We start from the raw sequence: 13,767 nt of genomic DNA, 5'->3' as shown, positions 1-13,767 counted from the left end.
TGCATTATGAACTCAATGAAAAGAAGAATAGGTTCCACTACATGTAATTTTCCTTCTACTGCTCCAAGTGAGATGTATTTCTGGTTTCAGACAGTTGCCCTTGTGCTGAAAGTAACAGAAAATAAGCTATGACCATGACTGTCTTGAGAGTAAACTGAAAAAACAAAGGAGAATAAAAACTTCAGAGTTTTAATTCAGTTAGGTTAACTTTTGCAGGGAAAAGACAGAGAAACAGCTTCATTGTGATGTTGCTGTTTAAGTTCAAGGTATTTGCCCAGGAATTTATTCACTCGCCTCTATTTCCTCAATATCAGTCTCGAGTTTACTCTATAAAAAAGATCAATATGCAGTAATAGAGTATATAATGTATGTTTGATTTCATTAAGCACCAGTATTGTCTACATTTCAAAATGCATGAATTTTGTCATTTGCTTTCCTTTTATTAATCTAAACACAACAACAGCAACCAAATCCAATATAAACTGTTAAAGTGGACCATTTTAATGTCTATCTTACAGCCATCTGTCAGTACTAGTTTGCATAGTTTTTGGTAATATTTAGAAAATTGTTTTCTTGCAAATGGCTCTGGCACTAAATCAGAATTCAGATATAACACAGTTGCCTGTGTAATGAAATCTTACTTTGCTGAGATCACAAAGAGGTGTCTAATGCTACCCTAAGCTAATCTAGGATGATGATTAAACACTTCACAAGGTAAGCCCTGAATTGACCTGGAGGGCCAGAAACCCAGTATTTTTTCAAGGTAAAGTGTCAATGAGTTAAATTCTATTTCCCACTCAAACAAAAAGATAACTCTTCGGGGTTCAATACAAAACCCAAACAGACACACTTTGCACCTGATTTTGGTATCATAGGTCACTTCTTGTTGAGAGACAGGAAGTAGTCTTTCAGGCATATAGCAGTATGCATTCTGTACCAATTTTACCATGTGAATGAATTTAACACTTAATAATGTCTCATATACAACATCCTACATTTGTCACCTTGAGGTCCCACTAACATACAGATCACAGCATCAGTATTCAAATCTGAAAGAAACATTCAGTCTCCTACCAGAAAGTATTTGCAGATATGCCTCCTGCACTATTTATCAGCTTGGGATTCCAAAACCTTTTAGGTAGTGAACAGAGTCCCAGTTAAAAGGAAAGTAGCTGGCAGAGAAGCACCAAAGTCAGCAAATATACCCAAACCCTGGGTGTTTCTTCTGCTACATAACAAGAGAGGTGGCCTTGAAGTGAATTTCGGGTAACAGTAGAAGCTACAACCTTCAAATGCTTCATCTAAAACTATCCCAAGATGTCTTTTGGTGCAGAGACCTCACATGCATTTTAATTTGCACCCTAACCTGACCTGTCACTAAATAGTCCAAGAAAGCTCTGACTAAACATAAAATTAAATACTGCATGTGGAAGCCGTTCCCCTCCAGGTCAACTCAAGGACTGAAAAGAGTGGTGAGGGCATGCCCCAAAACCAAATACAAATTGACAGGAAGACAAACAGAAGATACCCAACATCACTTCTTAGGCAAGCCATGACACATTCATCACATTTACTTATAAGCAGGGCCAGCCAATATTCAAAAACAAGTAAATTATTTCACATGGTATTTAAAAGACCAGACTGTCAGTATGGCACTGGGATTTGATTCAGAAATACTGTTTCCATGTGGAGCATAGGAACATTGCCATGAGAAGGCATGCGGGTGTAGTCTCTTTATGCATTTCTCATTTCAGGACAACTAAGGTTCCCTTCAGGCTCCGGGATAAGCAGCAGAGACCAGACAGATGCAGTTGTGAAGCTGCCATCCCCGTCCTGTTCAGACACAGGATAGAGTGCTGCTGTGATACATCCATAGCACCCCACGAATACAAAGTCCCCATGGTGTCCCCAGAGGAAGAGTGACTTATTTCCCAGTACAAACATCAGAAACTATGTCTCCCTCTCTGTGCTACTGAAGCTTTCAGGGCTATGTCTCACGTTATTTATAAACAGACACCAATACAATCAACACAGTCTCTGTGCTGTATTCAGATCAAGTCAGTATTTTGAACCAGCTCCAAAGTTTCAAATATTAGAAGTAGCCCAAGGGAAAAAGATTAGCAAGGAGAGAGTATGAGGGGTAGTCAAAGGTGTTTTTTTTGTAGAAGATAAATGAAATTAATATATGGAACAAAATTAGAGCAAGAAACCACAATACTCAAGAGAAAATTAGCATACTGCTCTACTTTCCTTTCAGTCTGTGCATGTAATTCCAATTATAACTGTTGGGATTTATTGCAGTAGCACAATTCAAGAGGAAATTGTACTTATGCACCTTCAAAGAAATAAATGGATCTATTTAAAGGCAGTCAAGAAAGATATTTAGATTACAGTCCTTTACTTTTATTTCATTCCTGCAAACCGATGTCGCTCCTTTCATATTCCTGACATCATTGTTAGTATCTACCAGTGCTAAGGCTAGCCAAAAGATGACATGTTGATCTCTTCTCAAGACAGTTTAAATAGGAAGAGCTCCTTTGATCAGTAAAGCTGCAGCACTACAAAAATAGCAAGCGAAGGATCAAAAAGTGCAGACTCTATTATTGTTTAATACAAACATCATGCACCTACATAACAGACTGGGATTTTGACCCTTTGACACTCAAAACAACTGGGGAATCATGCAAGTAAAGCACTATTGAAAGTCATTTCATTCCCTTTGGATTGTTATGAGCTTCACCTCTGCACAGCTTAATTTTGAATAGACAGTTTTATTTATATTTTATATCCTTGACAAAATTTTACATCTTGATATTAGAACACTTGCCAGAACAACTAGTTTTAGTTAAGTTTTAATACAAATGCCAGGAAATCAAAATCTTACTTGACTTTTTAAAGCATTATAATCTTACTTTTAAATATTTTTAAGCATTAGCATTAAATTTTTAACAACTTGTCATTGCTTATAGATCTCATACCACCTCTTTAGAAATGTTGCACATAATATATCCCCAGCTAGCCTCCTTTTTTCTTGCTGTCTTTGACAAAATGATCTGTCTTGCATCTTTATTTCAGCCATATACCATTCCTAGTCTGGCATGTTCAGTCAAGAATTCAAACTGTGCAAGTAGTTATTGCTGCTAGGAAATAGGTCTGGCACAAGATGGAGCAATCACATAACTCTACTTTTAGCTCAGTTGCACTTACGTTAAGATTCAACAGACTCAAGTGCCGTTCTTCAGTATTTTGGGTTAAATCACCTTTCTTCACTTACTCAACCTTTGTTGTATTAATTTGTCATCCGAAGTCATGTATCCCTGTCAGGTCTGTCATCTGTATGTAATGTGACAGTTTGGTTTAGGTACTTAGAGATTTCTTAAACAAATTAGGATTCTCCTTTACATTAAAGCTGAGAAGCTGTTTGCTTTTCTTTGCTAACTAACATTGAACTGTCATTGCAGTCTTCACTACTGAACAGCTAACATCTTTTGTGAAGTGTACTGAAATGTCTTGGCTTGCCAGAAGAATTAAGTTATAGGTTTACAGAAACATATTCTGTTTGAGACATCTGGATTCACGAGTTCAGGTTATAAAAAGCGTAGTTTGCATTCATTAATTACTTCCACAAAAAGTAAAAATCTGAGAGGTGAATCTGAATTATAAGAAATTCTGAATTATTTTCCTACTTAATCAGTTTTTTGTTAATTTTTAGGAATTCCTCCTATGAATACACACCTATGATATTGTCACGCAATAAATTTATCTATGTTCCTAACCTGTGATTTCCTGTTACCAACAATTTAACAAGAAAATGAAAAATCCTTTTTTGTTATATACGAGCTTTGTTGCAGCGCACATGAAATTTTAATGCAAAAGTAAACTTTGCACTTGACAGATTTTTGTGATTCTCTTAGATTAATTTTATTTCATTTAAAAGATCTGTTTTGTAGTTGGGAAGCTCTCTTCACCGTCAGTGAACACTTACCTTGCTAAAGTCAACAGTGCTGTTTTCTCTGCTCACATCATTTTTGTTTTCAATACAGGCTGGAGCAGACTGTGGGGAAACAATCTGACCTGCTAAAAAAAAGTATCGTCATTACAGAATACTAACAATTACTTCTATAAATAAAGCTACATCTAATGAAATAGTTATTGAAGAACTATATTGTATATATTGAAATGGATGAAGCTGCATCAAGGGAAGTTCAGGCTGGACTTTAGGAAAAGGTTCTTCACTGAGAGGGTGGTCGGTCACTGCAACAGACTCCTGAGGGAAGTGGTCATTGGCACCAAGACTGTCAGAGTTCAAGGAGCATCTGGATGACACTCTTAGTCACATGGTTTAATTTTAGGCAGCCCTGCAAAGAGCAGGGAGTTGGACTCAATGATCCTTATGGATCCTTCCAACTTGAGATATTCTATGATGTTATATACATCTTATATCTTATGCATATGAAGCATCTAAACATGGCATTTTAATTAGAGACTTATTTGGAATAGCACATTCTTAGAAGACAGAACATTTATCACGTGCAGTTAGGAATGGGAAAACATAATTTAGAAAATGTAAAAGACACTCCTGAGTATGGGAAGAAAAACTTTCTATGCCAATTAAAGCTTGCGGTTTTTAAAATACTACATTTGAGGAAAGTCCTATACTCATATAGTTTTTGTAAGTGATTTGAGGAGCTGCCAATTTTGGGCAGTACCTGTCTACAAGAGCTTTCTGGGCCTCTCAGTTCAAGAAGGACAAAGAACTTTTGGAGAGGGTGCAGCACAGGGGTACTAAGATGATCAAGGGCCTGGCACACCTGTCATATGAGGAAAGGCTCAGGGGGCTGGGGATGTTTAGCTTGGAGAAGAGGGGGCTGAGGGGGGATCTTATGAATGCTTATAAATATCTAAAGGGTGGGTGTCAGGAAGATGGGGCCAGGCTCTTCTCAGTGGTGTCTGGTGACGGGACTAGGGGCAATGGCCACAAGCTGGTGAACAAGAGGTTCAACCTGAAGATAAGGCAGAACTTCTTTACAATGAGAGTGACAGAGCACTGGAAGGGGCTGCTCAGGGGGGTGGTGGAGTCGCCGTCTCTGGAGACTTTCAAGGCCTGCCTGGATGTGTTCCTGGGTGAGGTACCCTAGGTGATCCTGCTCTGGCAGGGAGGTTCGACTAGATGATCTTTTGAGGTCCTTTCCAACCCCTAACATTCTGTGAATCTGTGAATACTCCTCACTGAATAAAAGAGGATTACTAATTTTCATAAATTTACTCATGTGTTTAAGAAAATCCTAATTATAACAACTACAAAACTCATCATAGAAGTGAGCTACTATCAAAAAAGATGTATTGGACATTCAGAGGACTTAAAAACTCAATAATAAACAATGTAATTATTGACATAAGTAAAACAAATGTTTCAGCAAACGTATTTTCAGAAATTCCAGTGAGGATTTATTAAAGTGTTTTATAGAAGATTTGAAAGCTTATCTCAAGATGAAAAGAAGTGATTAAACACACCTCAGTCTTGTGTAAGCTAACAGTAAGCATTGTGACCCAACAAAATTTTGCCAACAAAAGCTCAAAACCAGTATTAAGTAACGAGTATATGTCACATAAAGCATATTTTTACTTAATGACAACATTGTTCCTGTGCAGGGCCAGAAGCTACCATGCATTCACTGAGGGTGTGGGGCTGGCAGTAAGGCAGCACACAAACCCCCGGAGGGCGATGGGCCACTCCCTCCTTGCTCTTCCTCCCTCCCTGGCATGGCAAGAGACAGGCACACCTCCGAACACCACAAGAAAGAACAGGAAAAAGTACCAAATATATGAGCCAACTGTCTCTTACTGCCCTAGCACATACCCAGGAATAACTACAGAGTCCAACTGGCCCAGAGTCAGCATCTCGTGCCCAGCATATATTTGTTTCCATAGCAAATAAAGTCTCTCATATGACTGAGAAATGATGATGTGAAAACATTGGTTCTAGTGAAAATCAACCTCAACTTGCACAGTAACAAAGACCATATGTTCATGATACTTGAAGATGAAGACAGTCAGGGAGTCCTAAGCTAGACATATTGGGCAATTCGAAAAGCCACTATGTGTCCCCTCACACTACTCTTACACACCCCTGCAGTCCAAGCATGTCCTCAGCCACAGCCAGGAAACAGAGTGCTGCACAGGATCCAGTCTGAACAGGGCAGGAGGCTTGAGGAAGCATCTCAGCCATCGCCAAAATACTGAATTATCCAGCTCTGTCACAGCTGAGCGCTACAGTATCCCTGTCTAAGTCTGGTCATAAATTCCCAATTGAAACAGTTTCTGAAGGAAAAGGTTTTTGTGAAAATCCACACCTCACTTTCCACTAGGCAAATCTCCCATCTCACAGTGTTTAGACTCTTTTGCTGCATCCTGATAGCATAGCCATAGATTTCACTTTGATTAGGAAGTACAGGAACAGAATGTTTTAAAATGCATTCCTAGAAATCTTATTATTAAATGTATCAATCTTAAAAATGTAAATATTTCTATTTTCTCTCTGATTCAGAACAAGGACAGATCAAAACACGAATAGAAATTAGGGCTTTTGTTCAACACTACAGTCAAATAAACAGGGAATGGCAAAAAACCAGACATGACAAGTATGCTAAGCTAATGAAGTAGATAATCAGGATTTGAATTTACCTATGACAAGAATACAGGATTGATTTCAGAAAGCAACATATGAATGAAGCTTAAAGGAATTCACATTTAAAAAGACTATTAATTCCTAAATGTTACAAGAGATAATTTTTGCAAATCAGAAACCAGAAATTATTAAATATGCAAGACAATTATAAATGGTTATTCAATTTGTCATTTTAATTAGAATACAAAGAAAAAACATTGAGTTCCATCATTGTTGCACCATCACCCTTACACTACATACCCCCACACACTACTTCACACTGATTTTTTTTTTCTTTACTGTTTATTCAGCAGTCTTGTAATTACTTCTACAGGAATCATCCTGTAGTAATATAACTATTAACAATAATTAATATATAAATTTGGCTTCTGTACTATTTTGGAGACTTTAATAAAGTAACAAAAAACCCTTTAACTAATTCTAACAGAGAAACCATAAAACACCCAGGGAAAACTTCTGCACTATCTTACTCCCAGAAAAGTTTGAATCTAGTAATATTAAACCTTCTTAACTCTTAATTTCTTCCTTTCAGACACTCATCTATATTCTAGGATCTATATAAAGGGAGATACTTGTAATAATTACTCATACTAATATACATATCATGTTATAAAGATGTTACAGGAAAGTAAAAGTAGAAGCGGTCCATCATCTTTCTGTCGCTAATTCGGAATTCACATTTATAATTTTTTATAAATGATAAATTATGTATATTATATATAATATATATATATACACACACACACACATTATAAATTATAACCCAAAAATTCAAGAAAACAAGAGCAGGGCTATCTGCCAGGGAGATAAAAATACTGACCAGCAGAGTCAGACCACGGACCACCCATTATAAATACAGAAGTTTTAACATCATAACTGGAGGTGTCAAAAGCCTCTAGTCAATTAGCATAGTCGTCCAAAGGCTAACTTTTAAGCACTGTGTCCACTTTTCTTTTAGCAGAAAAATATGTAAAAATACAGGTAGTAGGAAGTAAAAGCCACAACCAGTAAGTATGTGAAGTTTATAAGAATAGCATATGTTCTTTTCCTGTGCCAACAGAAGACCTCAAACTTCGATATACCCATATGCTGGAGCAATCTGAAAGAACACAAGTTTTACCTTGAGGCAGTAAGAGATGTTTAAATAGCTCTGCAACTTAAAACAGCTTTCTGGATCTTGGAACAAGAAGTTTGGGGGTTTTACTGTATTGAATAATGAGCAAAGATACAACATAGAGAAGAGAGGTATTTTCATTTTTTCACATGATAGCCATGGGGAAGGTTTTTTAAAGAGCATCTTAAACACACAGAAGGAGAGTGAGCTTCCTGTGCAACAATACAGTCCATAAAATGCCAGTCTGGAACTTGGTCTCTGTGTGGCCCTTCAATGGAAAACTAAGACAAAAAATGCTGGGGTTTTTGAGAGATATTTGCTCCCATACACATTTAGTTTGTTAAGTGACTGTATTTTTTGCACTAGGTAGTAGGCAGATGCAGTGTTCGGTGGCCCTGTCCCTAGGAACAGGACTGCAATGCTACACAGTTGTTTTTATATTTGCTACCTTCCTCTACTTCTGAGCTATGAAGCCACTAAAAAATCATAAATTAATGTATAATTTCATGTTGACTTAAAGGTCATGTTTTGGGGCTTGATACTGTTAAGTACAGGAGTAATACCCAATGAGGTAGAACCACAAGCCTACTGAAGCAACCTAGTGAACACTGGCATCACCATGCTACACTGGTTTTCCAACGTCATTAAAGATACTGTTTGCTAAGGCATGTTGGCAACCATGTATGTGCTTTATCCTCAAGTCGCTTTTAATTTCTGCAGCCGATTGTTTTCTCTGAATGAAGGATACAGTTATTGTACCAAGCTGGTCCCATGAAGCAATAATCAATTACAAGAGCTATGTGAATGAACAGGGGAGCTGTCACATCGTACCTACAGTAAAACAAACAGACAAACAAACCAAAAAAAAAAAAAAAGCCTTTCCTCTCAGATTTCCACCAAAATATCAACAGTCACCACTGTACCAAAGTGTCTCTGGAATCTGGAATCTAGGTATACTAAATCCAGGTTTTCTCCCAATTTTATTTTTAGAATATAGGCACCTTCAAAGCACGATATTGAGAAGAAAAAAAAAAAAAAAAAAGGCAAAAAAAAAAGCCCTGCCAATCTAACACCAAACCCTAGCCAGGCTTTAAATGTCTGTTCTGAGAAAAACACTTGGCAACGGTTTATTATTTCTTTGAGTTGGCAATATGACTTTTATGCTGGTAAGAATGATGAAGGCATAAATCAATGTCCTGTAAGAGGGCATAAGAGCAGCAACAGCCATGCCATTTACTCATCTCTTCCATGCCATGTGTTTGCCAGTTTCATTTCAGCACTCTCAAGCAAAGTGTTTATTTATACACTGTGTGGGTTAAACACAGTATTTCCTTTTTTAAGAGCACGAGGTAGTACTTTGAGTCCTTACAAACCTGATGTTTATAAGCCTTGATTTATCCTGCAGTCCATCTACATAAAGCATCTGAAGAGCTGCATTCTTTCAGAATTCATCAGAGAGCCACTCAGATTTTTTAAAGTATCAAACAAATGTACAATGTGGTATCAATGAAATATCCAACCTTACACAATAATTTAATACCTAACTGATAAAACCACACTAAAATGTGTGTTAAGAATTATCTATGTATTAAAAAGGTAGTATCAGCAGTTTTAAAATTATATTTTAAATTGGTGTACAAAAAACTGTTTTCTTCAGATAATGTGAAATTGACAGAGCTTTGAATAGAGCAAGAATTCACACAAAAAATATTGTGTCAGAAAGCCAAGCCCCATAAAAATCAAAATCCATAAAAATAAGACCTGTATTTGTTAAACCAACAGAAGTTTGCATTTGCAGATAGAGCCTACCATTTTGAGACTATTAGTCCTCCCAAATTTAGAAAAAAAAATTAATCCCAGCAAATTATTGCCACATGCAACACACTCTCAACCCCTAAAATTTAAACACCAAGACATTTAACTATATGTATGTCATATGTTAATCAACATTCAAGAGGTCTCTAGAATGCCATTGACAAAACCCAAGAACAATGTATTCAGATACAAATCACAGTTAATGGGAATAAACTGGGTGCAACTGATACAAAGGAAATTGAATAAGAAAAGAATCTGCTTATTTTTCTAGACCATAAAACTTCTTTCTCTTTCCAGGTGGTCAAAAAAAAAAGGAAATCTCATTTGCAAGCCAGCTGTAAAAGTCTTCAGGCTTTTCACTGGAACTAGTCACCGATTTTCCAAATCTAGATGGACACACTGTCTGGATCAAAAATCAAGGATTGAAAAGAGTAAATTTTCCCAAGTATACAGTAAAATTTGAATATAACAGAGCAGTGATGCCATCTTTGTAGACTGACTTGTGTATGTACTTTTAGACCTCTTTATGCACAACATTTTAAATTAGTGGAGAACCATGTCACTCCCATTGTACCTGTGTAACTGCAAGCAAATTTGGTTCTGGCTAATGATACAAAATTTAAGAGTATGAGGAATAAGTCACTTTACCTCTTTTTCTAGTGCTAGGCCTGAATCTCAAGTATAATTCACACATAGTCATGCAGTTTTAGCTAAAATGCTATGACTTGCAGGTTTACAAACTGATGTAAGAAAATGAAAGGTATAAAGAAACAGACCATTTTTCCCCCCAACATAACATCATTCCCCACAAGTTTTCCTTGAGTGTGCCACAGATTCTGACTAGGGCCTAAGGTATTTTATAAATCACTATACCAAGAAGTTGCATGCTGTCAAGAAACTGAGATGAAGACATGGGTGTACATTTGAAATGATGCGAAGCCCAAGCAAGAATAGGTATTTATACTACCTCTGAACCTTCAGGGAGTTTACAGAACCCAAAGGATAGGAGATGAGGAAGATACAGAGATGAGATGAGCCTGTTAGAGACAGACACAACAAAGACAGAGCAAAATAAAGAAATACAAAGATGACTGATACAGTTTTATACATATAGATTACACATTTTATCATGGGTACAAGGACACGTGGAGAAAGAAAAAGTATCAGATGAAAACGTTTATAAATACAAGTTATATTTTAGTAATTAAAAAAAGCTGTGGAAAATACGAGTTTATTAAAATATATACATTTGAGAAGAACATAAAACAAGAAATAAAGAAGTATCTATTTAAGCTAGAACTAACAATCTTCGAGTTTGGCTTCTCTTCAAGGAACGCTGGATGCGTTACTGCCGAAAACCTTCCATATATACCAGGCACTCGTTCTGACTTAGTCCCAAAACAAAGGAACACAGTCACATACCTAGGGATGCCTCCCTACCCTTTTCATATGACTGTAAGTAACATCTGTCTCTCTCTACATGGTAGTATTGACATGACAGTTTCACAGGTGGTAAACTAGCAAGTTATGGTAAACACTTGAACTGATGTTTGGGAGAGATTAGGAAACTGGGGAAAGTAACAAACACTATTCTATAACTGGTAATTTGGACTTACAGGGATGCTAAAGCATACTGTCCTAAATTAGACATCCAAGCACAGTCTTAAAGGTCTCTGCATGTGCTCATATTGTCACAAAACAATGAAGAACTCCAAACCAGTCAACCATGCTAACCAAAATAAATGCAAAAATGCTTGGAAAAGGACATGTGTAAATGAACACTGCTCCAGCAGCTCATGCTGCTAACTCTGAAGATCTCAAATCTCATGCGTCATTGCTTTCTTTAAGCTCTTTGGTATATTGATAAACTTGGAATTCCAGAATTTCTCAAAATCAGACATGATGAGTGGCATAACCAAATTTTTACACTAACAACGTGTCTGCTTTGACATCAAGGGAGAAGGAGCAGTTATAAATGGCATACATACGGAACAGAAAATGGACAAAAGATCATGTTATTACAAATAAAGAGTACTCCAGCACGGTGCACAGAAATAGAATTTAAGTCACTTATCCTGCCACGTTCCTCTCCCCTAGTTCCTTCCTCTTCGGCTTAAGTCAGTAAAAGGTCTGTTAGGCCTAATAACATACATATATACACACACACACGTACTTTGAAGTCTAGACTAAAAGCAAAATAGCCAATCAAAAACCCCAAAATGTTTATGTCTTTTCAAAATGACATTTTCATCAAATCAGCTACCTTCTCATACCACACATGTTTAATTCTGAACTGCAGAATCCTTTATAAAGGGGAGAGGCTTATGAAATTATTTTAGCATTTGTCTAACAATAGAAAGGTGTTGTATATTTGCAATTGACTTTGCCTTTTTAGATCATGTCATAGGAATTTACACAGTTCTCGGGTACTGGAGTGAAAAACATACGGATTGCAATAAAAGAAGTTAAATTGCTCTACAAAAACTTTGTCAAGATGAGTTACTAAAGACAAAGATTAATATTTTACCTATTTTTACAGTATTTACGCTAAAATTACTTGCTGCCCTATATTCTGGGTATTTGGTGTCAAATTAGACTTTAAAACAAAGTAATCCTTTTTCCTGCTTTTATGCCAAATTTGACTGTCGGTTTTTATTGGAACATCAAAAGCAGGCTTTTAATTCTCACAGTTTTGATGCTTAATGAAAAGTGAAAGTTAAACACAGCATGGCAGCATTAAAAATGCATGGTAGATCCATAGCACCCTGACATTTTAGCCCTGCAGAGGATGTGAAGAAAAGCCATTGTAAACAAAAGATAGTACTACTAAAAACAAAGCAAATTAATTAGACGGTCTGACAGATTCTTAAACAAAGAAAAAAAGGAGGGAGAACATATACACAACTATCTTCCAGCAAAGATATCACAGTGGTGTGTCAGCAGCACAGCCATATACGTCATTTAAATTTATGTCTTCATTTTCAGACATTGCTCCTGAATATCTGGCAATTGACATATTGATAAGCTAGCATAGTGAAGAACCTGGACAAAGCAGGGGTTTTGCATCCTCAGCTGTACCATGTAACCAGATGGCAAGGACTCATTGCTCTGAACCACCTATTTTACAAATTACAGACTGCTAACGACTGTCACCAGTTAAACTGTCTGCACTACACCCAAATTTAACCAGACTGAGAATTTTCTTTTGTGCAGAAGTGTTCAAGTTCCCTTGCTTCTTTTCAACAGGGAGAAATAAGTGGCGCTTCTAAAGCTCCTGGCACTTAAAGTTTCTGAAAACTCTCATCTCTGACAGGGGTGAACTGAGCTGTAAGCTCATCAGTAGTACCTGAGATGACCTGGTTTTCTCCCTGCAGTCTTCTAGGAATTAAGCTTCTCATCCAGAAAGTAAAAAGCAATAATGAAATATTTTATTATTTTAATGCATTTTTGGTATTAAAAAGAGAGAAAGACATCTGTGTCAAAAAAAGACTGTATTCGGAACTCTTCACTGTAATTTAGATAAAAAGATGATTTAGCTTCATATAAATATTCTTGAATTATTTAGATTTGCATTGTTTATGGTGCATTTAACTTAATTTAAATTAACATAGTGAAAGAGACTGACTGATTTTTTCAACAAAGCTTAGAGCACTCTGAGGCATCTCTACATAAGCACGTGAACTGGAATTCAGTAGTTTTTCACCTTGCAAAATACACACAAACAAATGAAAACCTGTAATAATCTCTCTCTACTAACAGAATCACTTAACCAACTAGCATATAACATTAGCGTGTTTAATATGGACTTGGAGACTGTCATGATTACCATTTACTCTGGGGGGGGAATTAGATAGATATATGAAGGTCCCCAGAAGAAACCTGAGCAAAAGTGAGATATTTCTGGAGTGAGTTACAGCATCAGTTCTACTAACAGATACAGAAACTTACTGAAATTGAGCTCATATGATACTTGCACAGCTTGCCCTGAGGGGTCTTTTTAAGGAGACCCACTGTTCATTTGCTGTATAAGATCTAGTGCAAAAAGCTTATGGAATGCAAGTTGCCATCCTGTGTCCTGTGGAAATTAAGGAACAGGAACATTACAGCGTTAATTTTCTTAAATGTCTCCCAAATATTTGTTTAACAGCAG

At 36.7% G+C, this 13,767-nt stretch overlaps 1 protein-coding gene across 1 annotated transcript in view; it reads right to left on the bottom strand.

Moving 5' to 3' along the window:
• The window catches only part of SLC4A10 (solute carrier family 4, sodium bicarbonate transporter, member 10), a gene marked incomplete at its 5' end in the record, with an annotated part of 55,083 nt that overhangs the window by 39,558 nt on the left and 1,758 nt on the right, over nt 1-13,767 (bottom strand). The window contains one exon of the mRNA XM_008944395.1: nt 3,986-4,074. Within this exon, the coding sequence (XP_008942643.1) occupies nt 3,986-4,074 (89 nt within the window). The remainder of the gene's footprint in view (nt 1-3,985; nt 4,075-13,767) is intronic.

This window comes from Merops nubicus, unplaced genomic scaffold, assembly GCF_000691845.1.
Source record: "Merops nubicus isolate BGI_N331 unplaced genomic scaffold, ASM69184v1 scaffold19007, whole genome shotgun sequence".
NCBI lineage: Eukaryota > Metazoa > Chordata > Aves > Coraciiformes > Meropidae > Merops > Merops nubicus.
The sequence above is the reverse complement of the archived record's forward strand: the minus strand, read 5'-3'. Positions and strand labels throughout refer to the sequence as shown.